This window comes from Peromyscus leucopus, chromosome 1 (assembly GCF_004664715.2).
Source record: "Peromyscus leucopus breed LL Stock chromosome 1, UCI_PerLeu_2.1, whole genome shotgun sequence".
In the NCBI taxonomy this organism is placed as follows: Eukaryota; Metazoa; Chordata; class Mammalia; order Rodentia; family Cricetidae; genus Peromyscus; species Peromyscus leucopus.
In genome coordinates, this window is record NC_051063.1 from 182333425 (window position 1) to 182355419 (window position 21995).

A 21995-nucleotide genomic window follows, 5' to 3' on the forward strand; every position below is an offset into this window, starting at 1 on the left:
GCAAATCCTGAGCCAAAGAGCGCAGTTTCAGACTGGGAGGACCGACAGGCACTGGGTGGGACTTCCTACATTGCGTCCTGTCTGTGGTTTAACTTCCCTTGGGTAAATTTTTGGAGGAATCTGAGCTTTGGGATAGCCAAGTTGGACTCAAGGTAAGAGAGCGAGCAGTCGCCGAGTGACGGCCGATGAGACCTCCGGCAGCGGTGGTGGCCGTGCGCGGGTCCCAGCACCATCAGCAGAGTCCGATGGCGACTGCGGCTCAGGTGAGTGCTGCAGGCTAGGCGTTCCCCTACCCCAGACACTTCAATCCTAAAGCCTATTGAGCAGCCCTCACGCACCCCACCCCCGCTAAGCTCATGTCCCTATGGAAGAAATACCTGAGTCCAGAAGAGTGCCAAGCCTGTGGGTGGGGTCCCCATTTCTCATAACTAGTGTAATGAGGCATGGGAGAGTGGGACCAGAAGGAGAGTGATTGACTGGTATTGGTAATGTCATATTTGGACACATGAGCCGGAAGCATTATAGCTTAAAAATGGCAAAGTGAAGCCTATTACTTAGGTCCTCAGGGACCTAGGAGCCATCGGGACCTAATGGAAGATGAATGTGGTCACGGGCTTTACAAAATATTCCAAAAGCTGCACAGAGTTAGAACGGGCTGGGAGGAGATAATACGGATCCTCAGGAAGGTTAAGCTTTGTGCAACATCCCACAGCTGGTGTGACTCAGCATTGTGCACTAAGATTTAGAGATAAGTTGGACATGCAAAGGTCATGAAGATCTGGGACTGGACAGGAGTCACCGGAAGGCCTGAGCCCATGAAACCCTACCGTGGTCCTTGACTCTTACACCTTTCTTCCCACAGATTTCGAGGTCCACAGAAACGCATATGGTCTGCACACAGGTGAGTGAGGAGATGAGTGAGTGGTGAGGTGGTGAGAACCTCAGCAGTGTGACCCCACTCCTGGTCTCAAGTTGGTAGTAGAATTCATTTTTGTGGGACTTCTTAAGAGTGGGATGTGAAGTCGAGCATGGAGGCACACCTCTGTAATCTCAACATTTGGGGAGACAGGCAAAAGGATCACCAGTTCAAAGCCAGCCTGGACTACATGGTGAGACCCTAAGAAAGACAGAGTGCCTGGGTGGCAAGCCAGAGGACCTCAATTAATCCCCAGAACCTACATGGTAGAAGGAGAGAACTGACTCCTGCAGATTACCCCCTGATTTCTGTGAGTATACCCACATACACACACACACACACACACACACACACACACACACACACACACACACAGCAGCCTCACCAACATTTAGGAGGGAACTTTGGAGTGTCTGAGGAGTTTCATTCAGACGGATGGAGAGCTCGGGGGCATAGGTGTTCATCTGGGAGGATCAGTATGTCAGGAGAGGAGGGTTTCTGTAGCTAGACATTCAGTCGAGTTTAGTTAGAGGAAGCCTGTGACTGGTGAGATGGCATTGAATGCCACACAAGTGGGGAACCAACCTGTCATTCCCCAAGTTTTGATGGTGGCTGGCCTTAGAGCAAGGAACAGAATCAGCCATAAAGGCATTGGGAGGGGCTGGCAGCTGCCTCTCACACTAGAAAGCCTCTTGCCTCCATTTAGGAAGCTTTCTCTAAATACCTTCTGCTAAACAATGCCCAAGGAGATCCTTGTGGTATGGGGCTTGGAGTCTGAGGTGGCTGTGGGAGTGAGCTGTTATAAGAGAGGTATGGACTAAAGAAACCCCTAGTGATGGGAAAGGTTAGCCGGACACCTGCAGTCCCTGGGATTAGGATGCCAGGCAATCTCTTACTTGGTTTGGTGGGGGAACCCGAGGAAATTTGCTTGACCAAAGTTAGGTCAGCTAGACTTTGTGAGTTGCTTCTGTCAGTTAAAGGGTTAAAGACAGGAAAAGAGTTCAGAGCAGAACAGAGTTTACTGATAAAATTCTTCAAGAACATGGAGAGGGACGTTCAGAGCTGACTACCATTTGGAATTATCTTGGGTTCAGGGTGCACCCACCCCCCAGCCATACCCCTTTCTATTGGTTGATAGGCGTCTCATACCCCTTCAATTGAACCTCGACTTCTGTCCATGAGCAAGGAAGCCATTGCAATAGGACCCTGTGACTCAGTTTGTGAGCAAGGAAGCAGCTGTAACAGGGCCCCTTCCATTAGTGCATGAGTAACTGTGGATTGGCTGGGATAAGAGTGGGCGTCCCAACCCCTTCTGTTCTCTGTGGTATAACAGACACAGAGAGACCCACCACATGCAAAAGGAAATAGGCTGTTTCAGAGGAGTCAAAACTGACTGCCTGTTGCTTAGGGCAAAACGCTATTTTTAAAAAGTCCTCACACTGTGGTTTGATGCTCCACCTTCTCCCCTCCTAAGGGCCCATGGCCTCAAAAGAAGTTCTGATAGCCTTGTTATTGACAGGTCCAAAATGCATAGCTACTCCCTCCTCACCTTTCTCTGGGTGCGTTGGGAGGTTGTAGTGATCTGGGAATGAAGTCACAGGTGAGTCTCAATGTGTTGGGCTTTTTATCTTCTCAAGAGGGGAGTAAGCAAGGGGGTGGTGGTGAGTAAACTAGGAATCCTAAAAGAAGTTAGTCATTGAGTGATGTATCCCCATCCTGACAGGGCTGTGTGACCTTTGAAGACGTGGCTGTGTACTTCTGCCAGGGAGAGTGGGAGCTCCTGGATGAAGCTCAGAGGCTACTGTATCTCACTGTGATGCTGGAGAACTTTGCACTTATAACTTCACTGGGTAAGGCCCCTGTACCTCCTCTGTGTCTTGGTTCCCATCTGCCTCTTTCTCTTAGAACGAGCTCTGCCCTTTCCACAGCCAAACTATAAGCCCTGTTGACTCCCCTACTTTCTTGACAGGTATGTTATGGGTATCAGTGCTGAGCTACATTCACTGCCCTGAGCAGCCCTAACGCTTGCCACCCCGAGTATTCGTCAAAATGTCTGGGTGGCAGAAGTCCTACGGTCATAGTCATGGGGCTGTCTTACTTTCTCTTCTGTTGCTTTGATAAAATACCTTGACAAAAGCAACGTGAGGTAGAAAGGCTTTATTTAGACTCAACAGTTCCACATTACGTTCCATCACGGCAGAGAAGTCACGGCAGCAGGAGTTTGAGAAAACTGGTTGCATTGCATCCACGGTCAAGAGCAGAGCACAATGAATTCATGCATGCCAGTGCTCAGCTGATTTTCTCATGCATAGTCAGTCCAAGATCCCAAGCCCAGGGAATTGTGACACCCATAATGGGCAGATCATCCACCTCAATTAAGGTAATCAGAACAGTTCCCCCACAGACGTACCAGAGGGCCCTTCTTCCAGTCATCCAAGACTGTGTTAAATTGACAGTTAACAATAACCACAGCTTCTAAAGTGGCATTGCCCTTTTCTTGTCCAGATGGCCATGTTATATCCATAATTCCTTTTTCTCCAAATTCTGCCTCCTTCTGGCTGGTGTCTGATAGCTTTGTCTTTCAGAAATTTCATACGCTGTGATGCTTGGTGCTTATGTGGACTTTGAACTGTTGTACATGACCCTCTATCCAGGCCTTTTTAAAATACTGATCATTTTTTGTTTACCAATCACTCAACTGTCGTGTCTTTCTTTAAGACTTATGTTTTCTATTTCCTATGGAGTTGAACAACTTGGGGTTGGGAGGAAGTCCTGATTTCTTTCACAAGGTGGATATGTCAAGATGGTCACAACAGTTGCCTGTTCCTCATGAGTGAGTAACAGCTGATGCAGGGTATGACATCTGGGTTGTGTTCAGATCAAGCCAGAAATCTGCAGTGTGTCTAACAGTATTATGATGTAAGTGTGTGGGGTGAAATGTTTCCTGCTTGCAGTTTGAGATGTGATTCCCTCCTATTCCATCTACCTTGCCTCCATTCTGCCATCATGAACTCTTAGCCCTCTGGAACTGTAATAAATCCTTCCTTCGATTAGTCGCCTTGGTCAGCATGTTTTCTCATAGCAATGGAAAGTAACTGACATACTAACCAAAAAGAAAGTAGCTAAGAGTTGTAGTTTTTCATAACACCAAGTCTCTGTTTCCCAGGTAGCAACTGGTGTCCTATGATTCAGTTTATCTAGCAGGAGTTCAAATAGATCACACAATTGAAAAAAGAAAAGAAAGAAAAAAAGAAAAAAACTGCTCCCACTTAAATGCAGAGGTTTTTTTGTTTTTGTTTGTTTGTTTGGTTGGTTGGTTGGTTTTTTAGTATTCTCTTGTAATGTTCTGAATGTCTTTGCTGTCAGTAACCAGTAGCAATATTTCCCTGTTCATTTCTGATTTGGTTAATTTGGATCCTCTCTTTCTTTTGATTAGTTGGGTCAAGGTCTGTGATTCTTTGCTGCATTGTCTTTATTTCTGTTTCACTAATTTCTTTCTGGTTTTTATTATTTCTTGCCATCTACTGATCTAGGTTTGTGTTGTTCTCGTGCCTTCCAGATTCTTGAGTTGCCTTCGTTAAGTCATCGATTTGAGCACTTTCTGATTTTTTAATGTAGGCTCTTAGAGCTGTACACTCTCCACATAGGACAATTTTTAATGTGTCCCAGAGGTTTTGTTGTGTTATGTTTCCATTTTCTTTTCTCTCTGGGATACTGCCAGCCCAACACTCAATAGTGCATTTAATTCCGTTGGATTTGTGCACTTACTAGAGATTTGTTTGCTGCTAGTTTTAAGTTTTATCATTTTATGGTCACATAGGATATATGGAGTTGTTTCTATTTTTCTGAATTTGTTAAGATTTGTTTTAGGTCCAGGATATAGTCTATTTTAGAGAAGCTTCCATGGGCTGTAGCTAGAATGTATATTCTTTTGTGTTTGGGGGAATATTTTGTAGTTATCTGTTAGGTCCATTTGATATATGATGTCTTTTTAATGCTGATGTTTCTCTGTGTATTTTTTGTCCAGCTGACTTGTCTATGGAGAAAGTGGAGTATTGACAGTGTCTACTATTAGTGGGTTGGTGCTTATCTGAGTCTTTATTTCTAGTAATTCACTTTGTATGAAATCAGGTATGATTGTATATATGTTTAGGATAGTAATATCTTCCTGGTTAATTTTTCCCTAGATTAGAATGAAGTGTCCTTCTTTATCACCTATAGTTAGTTATAGTATGAAGTCTGTTTTATCAGATATTAGTATAGCAATACCTACTTGCTTCCTGGTCCCATTTTACTGGAGTATTTTTTCCCAGTCTTTCACTTGAAGGTGTTGTCTCTTTTCAAAAACTAGGGTGAGTTCCTTGTAGACAACAGAAAGAAACTTTTTTGTTTCTTTTCTTTTTTTGGCAGTTGGGGGCCGGGGAGACAGGGAAGAGCTGAGACAGAGTTCCTCTATGTAACAGCCCAGGCTATCCTAGAACCTGCTGCTGCCTCCTGGGTGGTTGCCTGACTGGATTTTTGTATCTTGATCCACTCAGCCTGTTTGATTGGAGAATTAAAGCCATTGATATTTAAAGTTACTTAAAGGTGTCGGTTGATTACAGTCACTGTTTTGCTGTCCGTATCTCTTGGCAATGCTTATTCTTCTTTTCATTCCAAAGTATTGCTTTCCACATTATGTTTAGGGTTCATCCGCTGGATATGAATTCTTTTAGCCTGTTTGTATCATGGAACATTTTTCTTTCTCCTTCAATATTTTCTTCCTTCAATTATGGAAGATAGTTTTGATGGGTAGAGTAGTCAAGGCTGGTGGTCATGGTCTTTTAGAATTTGGAGTACATTTCTCGGGGGCTCTTCTGGTTTTCAAAGTTTCCATTGAGAAATCAGCTGTTGTTCTGATGGCTTTTCCTTTATAAATGACTTGGTATATTTTTCTCATAGCTTTTAATAGTTTTTCTTTATTCTGTACATTTAGTGTTATAACTATTATATGTCTTGGGGAGGTTCTTTTCTGGTACTGTCTACTTGGTGTTCTGTGTGCTTTTGTATCTATATGTGTGTGTCTTTTCTTAGTTTAGGGAAGTTTCTCTATGGTCTTGTCGTAGATCTGGCCTTTGCCATTGACCACAAATTCCTCTCATTTATCCATGTCTAAAATTCAAAGATTGGAAAAAAATAAATAAATTTTAAAAATTAAAAAAAATAAATAAAATTAGAAGATTGGATCTTTTCATGATATCCCAAAGTGTAGATGTAACCAACCGTCTTATTAAATAAGAAACACAGAAACAATGTAAAAGAGAAAGCCGAGAGGTCAGAGCTCAGAGCTAAATCTCACCCTTCCTTCTGCTGTCCCAGCTTCACGAAAAGAGACCTACTTCCTGTCGGTTCGTTTTTTTATAGTATGTCGTTCTGCCTTCTCATTGGTTGTAAACCCAAACACATGACTGCCTCGTCACTGTCTGAATGTACAGCCCCCTAGGTCTTAAAGGCATATGTCTCCAATGCTGACTGTATCCCTGAACACACAGAGATCTTATGGGATTAAAGGCGTGTGCCACCACCGCCACACTCTTGCTATGGCTCTAATAGCTCTGACCCTGAACACACAGAGATCTTATGGGATTAAAGGCGTGTGCCACCACCGCCACACTCTTGCTATGGCTCTAATAGCTCTGACCCCCAGACAACTTTATTTATTACATACAATCAAAATAATATTTCAGTACAATTAGATTACCACCACATTTCCCCTTTTCTATTTTAATAAAAAGAAAAAAAGCAAAAGGTTATAACTAACAAAAGAAAAACTATATACAAAAGTACAATAACTATATACAATATATACAAGTAATAAATACCTAAACAGGTATTTGACAAATCAGAGAAAATAATTCCATTATCTATCCTATTTTGGTAAATCCAAGATGTATCTAATGCACTTTCTATCCTAATTAATTTTCAACTATAACTAACTAATCTTCAGCCATAACTAACTAATCTTCAACTCCTCAGAGACCCAAGAAGGGAATAATATTAGCTAACAAAAATAAAAACAGGAAGTGCATGCAAGCAACTTCCAAAAAATTTTGTGAGTTGACAGAAACAGCCAGCTGCCTGGGCAGTCACCTGAGGTTTCTCCGCAGTGTTGGGGCATCATCTTCAGCCTATAGGCTTAGTGTATCTGACAGACTCATTTGTGAAGTAGGATGTACACAAGGTCAACAGTTCAACCTCACATTGGGTGAGAGCAGTCCACGTACCAGAAACACCTGAATTCCACTAGTGTCCTGTCATGATTCAGGATTTTAAATTCTGGAAATTGTTGACAGTTTTTTAATTTCAGCTGTCCATTCTTCTTGGCTGTGTATATATGGCTTCATCTCAGCATCCCCTTCTTCTCCACATCCCTCTATTAAATGCCAGTCTACTTTCGAGAGGCATGAGCTTTCAGCTGCTGTTCCATTGTACAACAGAATCCATCGGCCCTCTGCCTGTTAAGCTGCTTTGAAGAAAAGGGCACCGTACCTTTTCCGGATGCGAAGGCCATTTCAGGGATGGGGCCGTATTGTCCTGGCCTCAGAAGATGCCTTTTGATAAAGCCATAACCACACTTGTTTTGGCAAGAATCAGTAGTCCCTTGTTTCGTGTTCTGTCTGTCCATTTTGTCCTGTTGATTCGAGGATACTTTGTTGTCCAGTGGCTAACTTTTGCCACAAGGAAAGTTGACTCCATATGCAGTTTCTTCAATGCCCATATTTTCTCTGAAGTAGATTAGTACTGCCAGGAGCTGACATGTCTCAAAAAAGAAAAATTTTCTAAGTTATTAAAACATTTTAAATGCCATATTCTGTAGATCTCTGAAGGGTTTGAAGATGACCTGTCTAAAACATCTCTGCTCAATTTTAAAACATATCTAATATGACTACAAGTTCTATGATAATGTCTAACTACTAGCTTTCATTTCTTTATATCCTAATAGTTGATAATAATAACATTCAAGGATCAGAAATTTGCATTACATTGTTAAATGGATGGAATAAATACAATTAGAAATATACATATAGCATTTTCTAACAATATCAATTTCAAATTTGTATACAATATAAAACAATCCAATCCAATGTAAAGTATTTAAAATTAGTAATTGTCTTTTTCTTTTCTTTCTTTCTTTCTTTTTTTTTTTTAAACAAGAACCTTAAATCTAATCTCCTTTGCTTAGCCTTTTTCCTAACCCTTGACAATAACTTGTAACCAACCCCCCTAAACACTGAAAATTATCCCAGACCCAAAACCCATTAAAAAGACCAAAAAACCACCTGCCCCACACCACCTCTTTGGGAATGTGGGCGTCGTATTCTGGGTATGGGCGAAGTTTTCTTTATCCTGAAAGAAAAATTTTAGGTTAATTGTCAAATTCTAGGAGAGGTAACTATATCCTTCATTATCCAGTCTGTGTATAATGCCAAAGTTCAGGGTTTATCTCAAGTCCTTATTCAAGTAGTCTTTGAGACTGGATCATCTCAGCTAGTAATCTCAAAATTGCTCTGAGCACCTTGTAGTTCAAAGCTGATCTGTGGATGATGTTTGTCAGCTTAATGATATTATTATTGTCCACGTGGAATTGTTGTTGTTGTGGGGCCCCATCTTCTTTCTGGAGACTTCAGTTGATGTTAGGCCTGGCCGTGATTTCCTGCAGAAAACTGATAAGAGACTCGAACACAAAAACATATATATGCAGCTAGCCTTTTTTCTAGAATTAGTTAGTACTCTATGTGACCATTCATATCTTAACAATGTTTAAAATGTATATATATATATTAATCTTGTAAATTTTGATATAAAATTTATACTTTGAGAAAAGTTTAAAGAATCGGAATAGAATCAAAGAGTTGAGATTAGTAATAGAATAGTCCCTTAATTAATTTTGCTTTTGTCCTGTACCATAGCAGAAGATGGCTCTTATTCTGGCATGATACAGGGAGTTTGCATTTTCCTTTTAACAACATGCTTGAGTTTAAAGAAGGAGAGAGCCATTCTCCAACTCCAAAGTCAGCTTTAAATTTTAATTGAACTGGGACTATTAGAAAACCAATAGTGTTAAATCTTTAGAGAAAAGCAGAAACAAACATTTAGGAAGACATAAAAAATTTTTTAGATAATATATACCCATACACCGTTTCACTCTGTTTCTTGGGATAGATGATTTGTCACTTTTCTTCAGTTGTCTCATTTGTCCAGTGTTCTTCAGATTCCTTAACCTTCATTCTCCTAAAAGACAAAAACAAAAACCTTTCCCCAAGACTAATTTTGGGGATGTTCCTTTTTGGCAAGTTATTATCTGATTAATTGAAAAGGCATGTTTTATTGATACAAGTTAGTTTAAATTGAATGTTCATGCTGGTTGATGAACTATCACCTCCTCTAATTAAGAGGTCTCTCTTGTTCAAATCGAACCTTTATCAATTTTGATGGTACCCACAGCTTATCTTCTCCTGTAGAAACAAAAGCAAAACCACGTCCCCAATGTAATACATACCCTGGTTTCCATTCTGAGGTCAGCACATCCTTAAAGTATATAGGCTGATTTAATTCTGTAGTTTTTTCTATTATCCAATGTCTCTCTGCAGCTGTTGTTCCTTTCTCATTGGCATTCAGAAAATTCAAAGTTAGAAGAGCATTATGCAGTCTATTTCTGGGGGTTTTTGTTACCCATTTCTGTTTATTTAGCATATCCTTTAGAGTTCTGTTTGATCTTTCTATAACTGCTTGACCTGTAGGATTATGTGGTATGCCTGTAATATGCTTTATATTGTAATAAGCAAAAAACTGTTTCATTTTAACAGAGACATATGATGGAGCATTGTCAGTTTTGATTTGTGCAGGTATACCCATGATGGCCATAACTTCTAGCAAATGAGTGATTGCAGAATCAGCCTTTTCAGAACTCAAAGCAGTTGCCCATTGAAATCCTGAAAAAGTATCAATGGTGTGGTGTACATATTTCAGTTTTCCAAATTCTGCAAAGTGAAACACGTCCATCTGCCAGATTTCATTTCTCTGAGTACCCTTTGGGTTACATTCTGCTGGTAATGGCGTTTGATTGTAGAAGGAACAAGTAGGACATTTCTTTACTATTTCTTTGGCTTGTTGCCAGGTTATGGAAAAATCCTTTTTTAAACCTTTACTATTGACGTGATGTTTTTTATGAAATTCTGAGGCCTCCAGCACATTTCCTATCAATAATTTATCAATCTCATCATTGCCTTGTGCTAGAGGGCCTGGCAGACCAGTATGGGATCGAATGTGAGTTATATATAAAGGATGATTCCTTTTCCTGATTGTATCTTGTAATTGAATAAATAGTGAAGTTAATTCTGAAGCATCAGGGATAAATTCTGCAGTCTCAATATGTAACACCACTCTTTCAGCATACTGAGAGTCAGTTACTATGTTGAGAAGTTCTGAAAAATCCATTAATACCAATAGAATAGCATACAATTCTGATTTTTGAACTGAATTATACGGACTTTGAACCACTTTACTTAAATTTTCTGATTTGTAACCTGCCTTTCCTTCTTTGTTGGCATCTGTATAAAATGTACGAACTCCAGATATGGGTTTTTGCCGTACAATTTGAGGCAAGATCCATTCAGCTCTCTTTATAAGATCAATTCTATTGCTTTTGGGATATTTGCTGTTAATTTCTCCCAAAAAATTACTGCAAGCTCTTTGCCAAGGTTCACTTTCTGACCATAATTTTTCAATGTCCTCCTTAGTTAATGGTACGACAATTTCTGCTGGGTCTATGCCTGCTAATTGACGAAGTCTCAATTTTCCTTTGTAAATCAAGTCAGAGATTTTTTCCACATAAATTTTTAATTTTTTATTTGGTTTATTTGGTAAAAATATCCATTCCAATATAATATCTTCCCTCTGCATTAATATTCCAGTAGGAGAACGCCTAGAAGGTAAGATAACCAAAATGCAATCCAGCTTTGGATCAATACGATTCACGTGTCCTTCATGCACTTTCTTTTCTACCAAGGCTAATTCTTTCTCAGCTTCAGGTGATAATTCTCTTGGACTATTTAAGTCCTTGTCACCTTCTAAGGTTCTGAACAAATTAGTCAGTTCATCATTTTTTACCCCAACAATAGTTCGTAGATGAGAAATGTCTCCAAATAATCTTTGAAAGTCATTAAGAGTCTGTAGTCTATCTCTCCGAATTTGCACCTTTTGGGGTCTAATTTTTTGTAGCTCTATTTTATATCCTAAATAATTAATAGAATCTCCTCTTTGTATCTTTTCAGGAGCAATTTGTAATCCCCAGCAAGGCAAAATTTTCTTTACTTCAAATATTATTTCTAAAGTATCTGCATTTGAGTCAGCTAGTAAAATATCGTCCATATAATGATAAATTATAGATTTAGGAAATTTTTTACGTATCACTTCCAATGGCTGTTGCACAAAATATTGGCACAGAGTTGGGCTATTCAACATTCCCTGTGGGAGGACCCTCCATTGAAATCTTTTAACCGGTTGAGAATTATTATAAGTAGGCACTGTAAAAGCAAATCTTTCTTTGTCTTTTTCTTGTAAGGGTATTGAAAAGAAACAGTCTTTTAAATCAATAACTATGAGAGGCCATCCTTTTGGTAACAGAGTAGGCAAAGGCATCCCAGATTGTAGAGAGCCCATTGGCTGAATTACTTTGTTAATTGCTCTAAGGTCTGTTACCATTCTCCATTTACCAGATTTCTTTTTAATAACAAATACAGGAGAATTCCAAGGGCTGGTTGATTCTTCAATATGCTGAGCATTTAACTGTTCTTCTACCAGCTCTTCTAAAGCCTGGAGTTTCTCTGTTGTTAAAGGCCATTGCTGGACCCATACAGGCTTGTCTGTTAACCATTTTAAAGGTAGAGCTGTTGGTGTCTTTGGAAGATCATCAGTTATTGTGCCCTGTTCTTGTATAATATGGATGGCTGGTGACCACTCATTAGAACAATATCTTCTAATATTTCTCTCAGTAACATGTGCTAGTTTATGATTTGTTTCTGAGATTGGAGGGATGTTAATCTGAGTATTCCATTGTTGCAACAAGTCTCGACCCCACAGGTTCATAGTTATGTTAGCCACATATGGTTTTAATTTTCCTCTCTGTCCTTCTGGACCTATACATTCGAGCCATCTTGCACTCTGTTTCACCTGAGATAATGTCCCAATTCCTAACAGTTGAACGTTTACCTCCTGAAGAGGCCAAGTTGGATGCCAAAATTCTGGTGCAATTATGGTAACGTCCGCACCTGTGTCTACCAGACCAGACAACAAAACACCATTTATTTTTATTGTTAATTTTGGTCTTTGTTCATTAATAGAAGTTTGCCAAAAAATTTTCTTTATGTTTTCTCCTGAATTTTCTATTCTCTCTGTTTCATCATCCTGACCAGCATGATTTATTCCAATAGGCATTTGGTTATTTAATCGCTCTCCAGAGCAGGCATTTCCTCTATGGCTGCAGGAAAGGTTTGAACTGGATTTGCACTGGGGGCCTGCGCGAGGCCCCTCTGGGAGTTTCCCGAAGACTGAGGCAAAGGATTACCCTGTCTGTCCTTTGTTGATCTACATTCCTTGGTCCAGTGTTTTCCCTTACCACACCTTCTGCATACTCCAGAAGGAAGGGGCCTTCTGTTGCCATTGTTCCTTGAAGAAACATTGTTTCTGGGAATGACCTGTCTACAGTCCCTTTTCAAATGTCCTTGCTTTCCACATCCAAAACATCTAACACTCCTCAAACCTTTTGAAATTACTTCTCCTACCCATGTATCATCATGCTCATCAGCTTCAACATTAATTGTTTCTCTAATCCAATCTTCCATAGGTGCAGATCTTGCCCTTAATGGCCTGATTATTCTTTTGCATGCTGCATTCGCATTCTCAAAGGCCAAAGATTCAATTATTGCCTTACTAGCTTCTGAATCCGAGACCATTCTCTTTACTGCTGAAGCCAGTCTTTGTAAAAAATCTGTAAAAGACTCTTTTGGGCCTTGCTTCACCTTTGTAAATGACTCAGATTTTTTTCCTGGTTCCTCAACTTTGTCCCATGCATTCAAGGCTGCCGTTCGACATAAAATTAGGGTTTGGACATCATATAAACATTGTGTTTGTGCTGAAGCATATTGGCCTTCGCCCATAAGCTGATCCTGGCAAACTTGTATTCCTTTATCCCTCCATTGTTTTTCTATGTTTTTAGCTTCCTCCTTAAACCAAGTCAGAAATTGAAGTCTCTGGCTGGGTTCCAGAACACCTTGTGCGAGGTCCCGCCAGTCCTGTGGTACTATCCTATTATATGTTGACCAAGAGTTTAACATTTGCTTTACATATGGGGAATGCATGCCATAAGATACTATTGCCTCCTTAAACCTTTTTAAATCCAACATTTCAATTGGAGCCCAAGTATTTTGTGTAGCCATTTGATCAGGCATCTGATGTACGGTTACAGGATAAATTAAGGGTGACTGTGTGAAAACAGGCTTTCTTTCTGCAACCTTATGATCCCGACTTGAAACAACTTCACTGTTAATTTCTTCTGTCTGAATTTTTACAGGTTTAACAAGTTCTTCTAAAGCTGTTATCCTGGCACTTAAATTGACTATCTTTTTAAATATTAAAATGTGGATTATTATAGTGATAAGGTGCATAATTCCACCAATACTAATATTATATAGTTGTTCCATTGCCAGACTGCCTAAAATTTCGAACAAAAACCAATTTTCTTCCAATGTACACATAAAACCCATTTGTTTTTTAATGTGGAAAAAAATTCTCTTTTAGATAGTTTCCTTTAAAATATCTGATATATTATGACTTACCAAATCTGCGTAGAACAGTAGAAATCCGAGGGGATTTTCAAAGCAGCCACCTAGTGTCCCAGGTGTAAATCCAAAGAGAAAGAGAGAGAGAGAGAGAGAGAGAGAGAGAGAGAGAGAGAGAGAGAGAGAGAGAGAGAGCAAGAAAGCGTAGCTGTCTGAAGTTTAAATGCAGCCACGTGTTCCCTCTTGTGCCGAGTCAAGGCTTGGGTCTGGCTTCCTTAAGCTCCGACCACGTGCGTTGGCTTTACAGGCAGGGCCCTGTTCGGCAGGGCAACTCTGAGTTGTTTGTAGCACCGGCTTTAAGCAAGCAGGATTTAAGCAAGCAGCTCACCGATAGTCCAGCCTGAGGTCAAGCAGAACTAGACCCAGGCTAAGAAGCTGCTGCTCGGACTAAGAAGCCGATCGCCGCCGGCCGCCGCGTGCCACCGCCGCCGCGTGCCGCCGCCGCCGCCGCCTGCCGCCCTTGCGGGAAAGCGGACCTGCCGCCAAGCCAAGCAGTTTTTAATGGATTCTTGTCACGTTGGGCGCCAGATGTAGATGTAACCAACCGTCTTATTAAATAAGAAACACAGAAACAATGTAAAAGAGAAAGCCGAGAGGTCAGAGCTCAGAGCTAAATCTCACCCTTCCTTCTGCTGTCCCAGCTTCACGAAAAGAGACCTACTTCCTGTCGGTTCGTTTTTTTATAGTATGTCGTTCTGCCTTCTCATTGGTTGTAAACCCAAACACATGACTGCCTCGTCACTGTCTGAATGTACAGCCCCCTAGGTCTTAAAGGCATATGTCTCCAATGCTGACTGTATCCCTGAACACACAGAGATCTTATGGGATTAAAGGCGTGTGCCACCACCGCCACACTCTTGCTATGGCTCTAATAGCTCTGACCCTGAACACACAGAGATCTTATGGGATTAAAGGCGTGTGCCACCACCGCCACACTCTTGCTATGGCTCTAATAGCTCTGACCCCCAGACAACTTTATTTATTACATACAATCAAAATAATATTTCAGTACAATTAGATTACCACCACACCAAAGTTTCTGCATATTCCTTTCCTATGTTTTTAATTTTTTTCAAAATCATCGTTTGCGTGGTCTAATTCTCCTACTTCATCTTCAAGACTTGATCTTCTGCCTTCTGCTTTATCCATTCTGCTTATAAGGCTTTCTGTTGAGTTTTCTAGTTGATTTCTTGAGTTATCTTCAAGACCTGGTATTTGGTCTTCTGCTTGATCTATTCCATGTGTAAGGCTTTTGCTAGTTTTGTAGTTGGGTTGTTGAGGTTTTTCAATTCCATCTTCATTCCAGCTTGAGTTTTCTGTACTGAATTGAGATTTCCAATCCTGAATCATATTTGTCATTTCATTTAGCCTTTTATTTGTATTTCCTTGGACATCACTCGGGTGTTTATTGTTATCCTGTTGATTGTTCAGTTAGGTGTCTGTTCATGTTCTCTTTAAACTCCTTGAAGTCTCTGATAAAGTTTATGATTTTGTTTTTGTTTTTGTTTTCTTTGTTTTTTATACAGAGTCACACTATGTACGTCTGACTGTCCTGGAACTCAGTATGTAGACCAGGCTAGCCTCAAACTCTCAGCAGTGTACCACTACACCTGATGATGATATTCCTTTTCAATTCTGTATCCTGGGACTTAGCTAGGTAATTCTCATAAAAGAACATTTCTAGCAGACCAGTGGTTTTGATGGGAGACATGCTGTCTTGGCCTTTCATAATGATTTGTTTTTTCAGTGTAGCCTGGGCATGTAGACTTGTTTCTTTGGTTGTGTGTCTGATGTGAGATTCCATCCTGCCTTAGATTGGGCAAGTGTGGGATCTGTGGGATGGAGCTAGGCAGATAAAACTGGTATATTAACTGCTTGATTGATCCTAGGCCAGGCAAAGCCAGTCTGAGGAGAACCTTAGTCTGGAGCTAGACCTTTGGGTGTGGAGTTGAATCTTCTTTTAAAACATACATTCATACACACACACACACACACATACGTGATCAAAGTAATGTATATATGTGTGTGTGTGTATATATATATGATCATAGTATTACTTTTTCTTACCAATTTTTTTCTTTTTTAATTTTCCCCTCTTTATCTCTGTTTGAATTGCTATTTGTTGAATATGGGCTTTTAACTTCCTGAACCTTTGGTTTCTTAAGTTTCCATTTTTAGCACATCAGATGACCCTAGGAGGTAGGAAAGGCCTGGGGTCTTCACCTTCTGGGTTGATGTTTGCTTGATGAGCTCCTCATGTTAGGAATAGTCTCTGTTAGAAATGGTGACCTCTCTTTCTTAGATATTCTGCTTTCACATAATGTGCTTGGACTCTATATCTGGGAGAACAGTGGTAACTTAACTTTCTTTTCTGAATTCTTTGTTTTGTGATAACTAAATAGGCTTATCAACTAGGGGCCTTGTGACCCTCTTTACCATCATCTATAAAGGTAGAGAGTATGTTATAAAGTCAATGTAGAATGCCACTGAGGCTCAGTATCCAACCTTTAGCCCATCATGTTACCCTTCACTGCCTGCCAGTCCAGTGGCACCCTCAGCCATTTTAAATTATACTGAGGGACACCTCACTCTCTTTTCTTCTGGGGCTTTTTTCTCCCATCAGATAGCCAGTAGCCCTGACAATTCCTGCAGCTACAGCAATAGCCCATCCTGCTCTATGGGGACCTTACCCAATGGTCCCCAGGAACAAACAGGCCCAGAGACACACAAGTAACCTGCAGCCCTTAGACCCAAAGATACACTGAGAAAACATAACACTTACCATACAGTGTGACCTGTAACAGTTTTAAGTTGAACAGTGCACAAACAAGTACCTACCAGAGCACAGGCATGCTGTGCTCAGAAGGGCGGTCAGGCAGCATGTGTTGATCAGTACTTCAGGCAGTAACTGGAGTAATCCAGGGAACGGCCTCTGCTGCACCACTTGAGCGGCCCTGCTTGCTGTCATGCTCTCATTGATACATACCGTGGGCTTTAATTTCTAGAGATGACTGAATGGCAGCATGGAGAGGTGAATGCTACTGAAAGGGGATTTATTTCTGAGAGAAGGAGGGACACTGCATCATTCAGAGTATGGCGAGGAAACAGCAGGTGCTGAGGATGCAAATGTAAGAAAGGGATTAACTGGAGGGCAGGTCATGTGCACTTGAGTGCAGGTTGGAAAGAAAATTGCGTCTCCTGGAGCTAGACTTACAGATGGTTGTGAGCTACCCGATGTGGATGATGGAAACCAAACTTGCATCTTTTGGAAGAGCAGTGCTTGTTCTTAACCACTGAGACACATCTCCATCCCTAGGATATGGCCTTCTTGTCTAGAATATGACTGGGATAGTTAGGGCAAAGGAGTCTACTCTTGGATATACAAACTATGAAAACATGGTTGCAGTGCTGGATCTGGATTATTCTAGCAGCAACTGAACTAAGTTAAGTTTTATGCTATCTATTAAGAACTGACACCCCCCCCAAAAAAAAAAGGAACTGACCTCCCTACCCACACATGAAGGAATGAAATGGTTGGGAGGAAGGCAGGGAGGAAGAAAGAGAGAGAGGACGGAAAAAAATGGAAAGGAAAAGAGATAGAGAGAGAGGAGGATTCCATGGTTAAGAGCGCTTGCTACTCTTGGCGAGAAATGGAGTTTGATTCCTAGCATGCCCATCAGGAAGCTCAGAATCTACAACCCAGCTCCAAGAGGTTTGACACCTTCTGTGGCCTGTGTGTATGTGCATATATACACAGATACACTTATGTACATAATACATAGAAATGCAAAAATAAATCTTTAAGAAAAAAAGGAGCTAAAGAGGTAGACATTGGAGAGATGTTTCCATTTACCATCTAGATTGGAGCCTATAAGGGAAGGACTGGTTATTTGCCCTATAGTCTTTACTCTCATCTTTTCTGGAAATAACAAAAACAATAAAAGGTCCAGCCTTTATTGTTTTCTCCCAGGGTCCTTGGAAGAGTCTAACAACCAGGTGAGGATTCTAATCTGAGGGATATCAAATTAATCTAAGCACCTAAATTCTTTAGTCCATCCACTTTATTCTTCTAAATCAATTTTATCTGCAGTTTCTTTTCTATTCTCATTCTTAGCTCCTCGCAGTCCCTCCTGCTCTCAGTCCCTTCTGCTGTTCTCTCATGTCTATCTAGTTCTTTCCATCCCTATCCTCATCTTTGTTCTTCTAAATCCATTCTCCCCAGGCTGTGAGGGAATCAGTATATATACATAAGCAGTAATTCTTTGGCAAAGTAATTCGAGCCTTGAAGTTTTCAGGGTTGCAGAGAGAGTTGATAAGGATCCACACATAAAGCAATAAATGTCAGCCTCTAATTACAACCCAAAAGGGGAGTGACTAAAGGGGAGGTCTCTGGTAGTGGCAACTAAAGGCTAACATCAATTAGGGAATCAAGGAATAGCACCTGGCTGAGAAGGAAGTAAAACTTAATTTGTACAAGAAAGAACCTGCCTGGCCTTGATGCAGGCCTTGACAGCAATCTCCTTGGGTTAGTGGGAAGCAATTACCTTAACTCAGTAACTAGCAAGTTACTAAAACATCATACCAGGAATGTGAGCAGTAAATCCCTTAAATTAAGGTCTTGTGTAAATAACCCAGGGTGAAGGTAAGGAGTTAAAGATTTATTTGCTAGTGGCTATTTTTTTCTTATCTGTAACTGAGATGAACTAATGTTGATCTGCATTTGTCCTTGGATAAAAAGATATCTTAGCTGAAATACTTGTGTCTGGAAAATGGCCCTGGCCAGATTTATGTTAATGAAAAAAAATAAACACAGCTGGGTACAGTTATCCAATTACCCCAAATGTATAGGGAAAGTTGTGCCCAAGATTGAGTTGCAGTCGTAAAATTACATGTACACATAACATGGAAATGCACGGTAAATGGGGAGAATCATAGCTGTTATTGAACAAGAAACAATTTACAACAAGAGACAGCCGGTTCATTCAAAAGGCAGTAATTCCTTAATGCCTTTCGTGATGGTTTCCTCTAACAGAACCCTTAGTTCTGATAGCTTGACCTTCTGAACTCTAGTTGTCATTGCTGTATACTGCCATGGACTTTTGCTACCATCAGCTCTCAGTATGGAAAGGTTTAAACAATATTCCTTTTTTCCTCCAACAAGCACAAAAATGAAATCCACCTGTAGATAGTTGGCTACAAGCAGATTGCTGAACACTAGCTAGTCTTTCAGATAGAAATCTGCCAAAGAGGGATATTTGCTCTGAAAGATTAAATTGATTTATGTCATTTTTCCCTCTCTCCAGTTGACACAACTTATGTCTTTGCAATAAAAGTAACTAGAAGCTCAAGCAAATGTTTTCTTCTCATGCACCTTTCAAATCATAAGATAATCTGAATATAAAGCTAAGCATATATTTTTTTTTTAAATAGCCACTCTTCATGGTGAGGTCAATAAGGAAAATAAATTTAAAGCATAATTAGCAGTTTCAGCCACAGTGAATATGTTCTGTGCCCTTTCAGTTTGTTGGCATGAAGCAGACGCTGAAGAAACAACCTGTGTACAGAGTGTTTCGCCAGTTGAAGAACCACAGGTCAGGACTTCAAAGGAGGGTCTACCCACAAAGAAGACTCATCCTTCTGACATCTGTGTTTCAGTCTTGAAAGACATCTTGCATCTGAATGACCTTCCTGGTCAGAAACCATATTTGAATGAGGTGTGTGCAAACCTCCTGGACCAGAAGCATCCTAGAGCCAAGAACTGGTTAAAAAGAGATGTGGACTCCCTTGTGAAGAGTTGTATATTCCATGTATCAAGGAATCCTTTCATCTGTAGTAAGACTGGAGAGAAATTCCCAGCTATGTGGAATCTTCTCCAACCCCAGGTCATTCCCCAAGGTGAGAAACAAAACAAAATTAAGCATGGAAGGACTTTTCACAGTGATAAAAATAATTCTAAGTCAAATGAGTATAAGAAATCTTCTGGCCCCCAACACAGGCTTCTAGAGTACCAGAGAGTTTGTAGTGAAAAGGGGGGTGTTGAATCTAGCAAATGTAAGCAAGACTTAAACAAGTACACACTTGTACCATCCCAGACAGACCAGACTGACAAAAGACCATATGAGTGTCATGACTGTGGGAAATTGTTTGGCCAAAAAGCCACACTTAGAATACACCAGAGACGGCATACTGGCGAAAAACCGTATAAGTGTGGCGAATGTGGAAAGTCTTTCTGTCAAAGCTCCAACCTCAGTGAACACTGCAGAGTTCACAGTGGAGAAAGACCTTATGAGTGTGTGGACTGTGGGAAAGCCTTCGGGTGCCACTCTAGTCTTCTCCGGCACCAGAGAACACACACAGGAGAATGGCCGTACGAATGTGGTGACTGCGGAAGATTGTTTAGACAGATCGTCAGCCTGATTACACACCAGAGGACTCACACTACAGAAAAGCCTTACGAATGTGGACAGTGTGAAAAGTCATTTAGTCACAAAGCCACTCTTACTGTGCATCAGAGAGTTCACACTGGAGAAAAACCCTATAATTGTGAAGAATGTGGGAAGTCCTTTAGCCAAAGCGCCAACCTTATTAAACACTCCAAAATTCATACTGGAGAAAAGCCTTATGAGTGTGGGGAATGTGGTCTATGCTTTCGTCAAAGAGCCACCCTCATGAAACATCAGAGAACCCACAGTTCAGAGAGGCCTTATGAATGTAGGGAATGTGGTAAGTTCTTTAAACAATACTTCTACCTCATTGAACACCGTAGGATTCACACTACAACAGAATTTTATGAGTGTGAACAGTGTGGGAAATCCTACACGCAAAAAGCCACCCTTCTTAGACACCAGCGAGTCCACACAGGAGAAAGTCCTTTTAAATGTGAGGAATGTGGAAAAGCCTTTGAGTACAAATCCAGACTTGATCGCCATCAAAGAACTCACACTGGAGAAAGGCCTTATGAGTGTGCCAAATGTGGGAAATTCTTCAGGGAAAGCTACAATCTTGCTGAACACCAGAAAATTCACACAAAAGCAAAGCCTTACAATTGTGATCAGTGTGGGAAGTGTTTTAGCCGGAGAGCTGACTTGGTTAAGCACCAAAGGGTTCATACTGGAGAAAGGCCTTATACATGTGGCGAATGTGGGAAAACCTTCAGCCGAACCACCAACCTTGTTCAACACAGCAGAATTCACACTGGGGAACGGCCATATGAGTGTGACCAGTGTGGGAAATCTTTTAGCCAAGTATCTACGCTCACTCGGCATCAGTTACTTCACGCTGGAGAAAGACCTTCTAAATATAGCAAATGAGGCATGTCTTAGACAACCCTCCAGCATCTTCTAACATGAAAAATGTCAGAGAGGCAGAAAATATGGGAAATCCTTCAGCACTGGGGAGACCATCACAGCTCCTGGAAGCCTACATTTGAAGACACCATTAGGCCTCCCAGAGAATTGCATTGTTGTTCCTTGTAGCAGACTAGAGAGCCTGACATGAGTATTCAGAGGGGCAAAGTGCTATGAGTTCCAGGCATGTGTAATTTGTACTGGAGGTCCCCTGCACATTCTATATGGTCTGTCTCTTTTGCCAGAATTAAATAACTGCCATAGTGTCTCCTCGAAAGTGTCTCTTCTCTAGCATCTTGAATTGAGTGCATAGTCCCCCCAACATGCCCATATTCTCCCCTCCCCTAGTGAAAGCCTCAATTGCCTGTGCCTTGCAAATGACCTTAATCCCTTTTTTTGGTCTATATCTTGCCTAAAAGAACCTGGTCTGGGTTTAGCTGGAGGCTTCAAGAAAGGATTATCTTCTTTTTCATTCTTTGTCTCATATGATTCATATTACTGTTTACATACTCCATGATCACTAGCCAGTAACTTCCTGCTGTTTTGTGCAATAATAAAGGCCTTATGTTATTTTTGTGTATTTTTAATCAAGAGTTTCTATTCACAGCCTTGAGTGGGTAAAATGCTACCATAGGCCCTGTTTGTATAGATGGGAACAGTTTTTTGAGGCAGCTCCATTTGTGCCTCAGTGGGGATACTGTCATGGGAAAGAGTACTTCTCGTTTATGTTGCTTTCCAAGACCTTTAGTGGGACAAAACAGGGTGTTCAGTCCTCGCTTTTTACCTCAGTGCTTGCTTTTTGTTTGTTGTTGGGAGGAGGGTGTTTTGTTTTTATTTAGACTACAGGTTACCTTC

General features: G+C 40.8%; 1 protein-coding gene across 1 annotated transcript; it reads left to right on the forward strand.

Moving 5' to 3' along the window:
- Positions 1–32: 32 nt before the first annotated feature.
- On the forward strand, positions 33–21710 carry LOC114684497 (zinc finger protein 883-like). Its single transcript, XM_028859091.2, has 4 exons — positions 33–263; positions 863–901; positions 2640–2766; positions 19315–21710. Exons 1-4 carry the CDS (start codon positions 186–188, stop codon positions 21102–21104), a joined length of 2034 nt encoding a protein of 677 aa, XP_028714924.1. The 5' UTR covers positions 33–185; the 3' UTR covers positions 21105–21710.
- Positions 21711–21995: the final 285 nt, after the last annotated feature.

What these genes read in the sequence shown, in the direction of transcription:
- LOC114684497 (XM_028859091.2), top strand. Translation starts at nt 186, where the DNA reads ATGAGACCTCCGGCAGCGGTGGTGGCCGTGCGCGGGTCCCAGCACCAT. An exon ending in CGATGGCGACTGCGGCTCAG is followed by an intron (nt 264 to 862) that starts GTGAGTGCTGCA and finishes TTCTTCCCACAG; the next exon opens with ATTTCGAGGTCCACAGAAAC. An exon ending in TGCACTTATAACTTCACTGG is followed by an intron (nt 2,767 to 19,314) that starts GTAAGGCCCCTG and finishes GTGCCCTTTCAG; the next exon opens with TTTGTTGGCATGAAGCAGAC.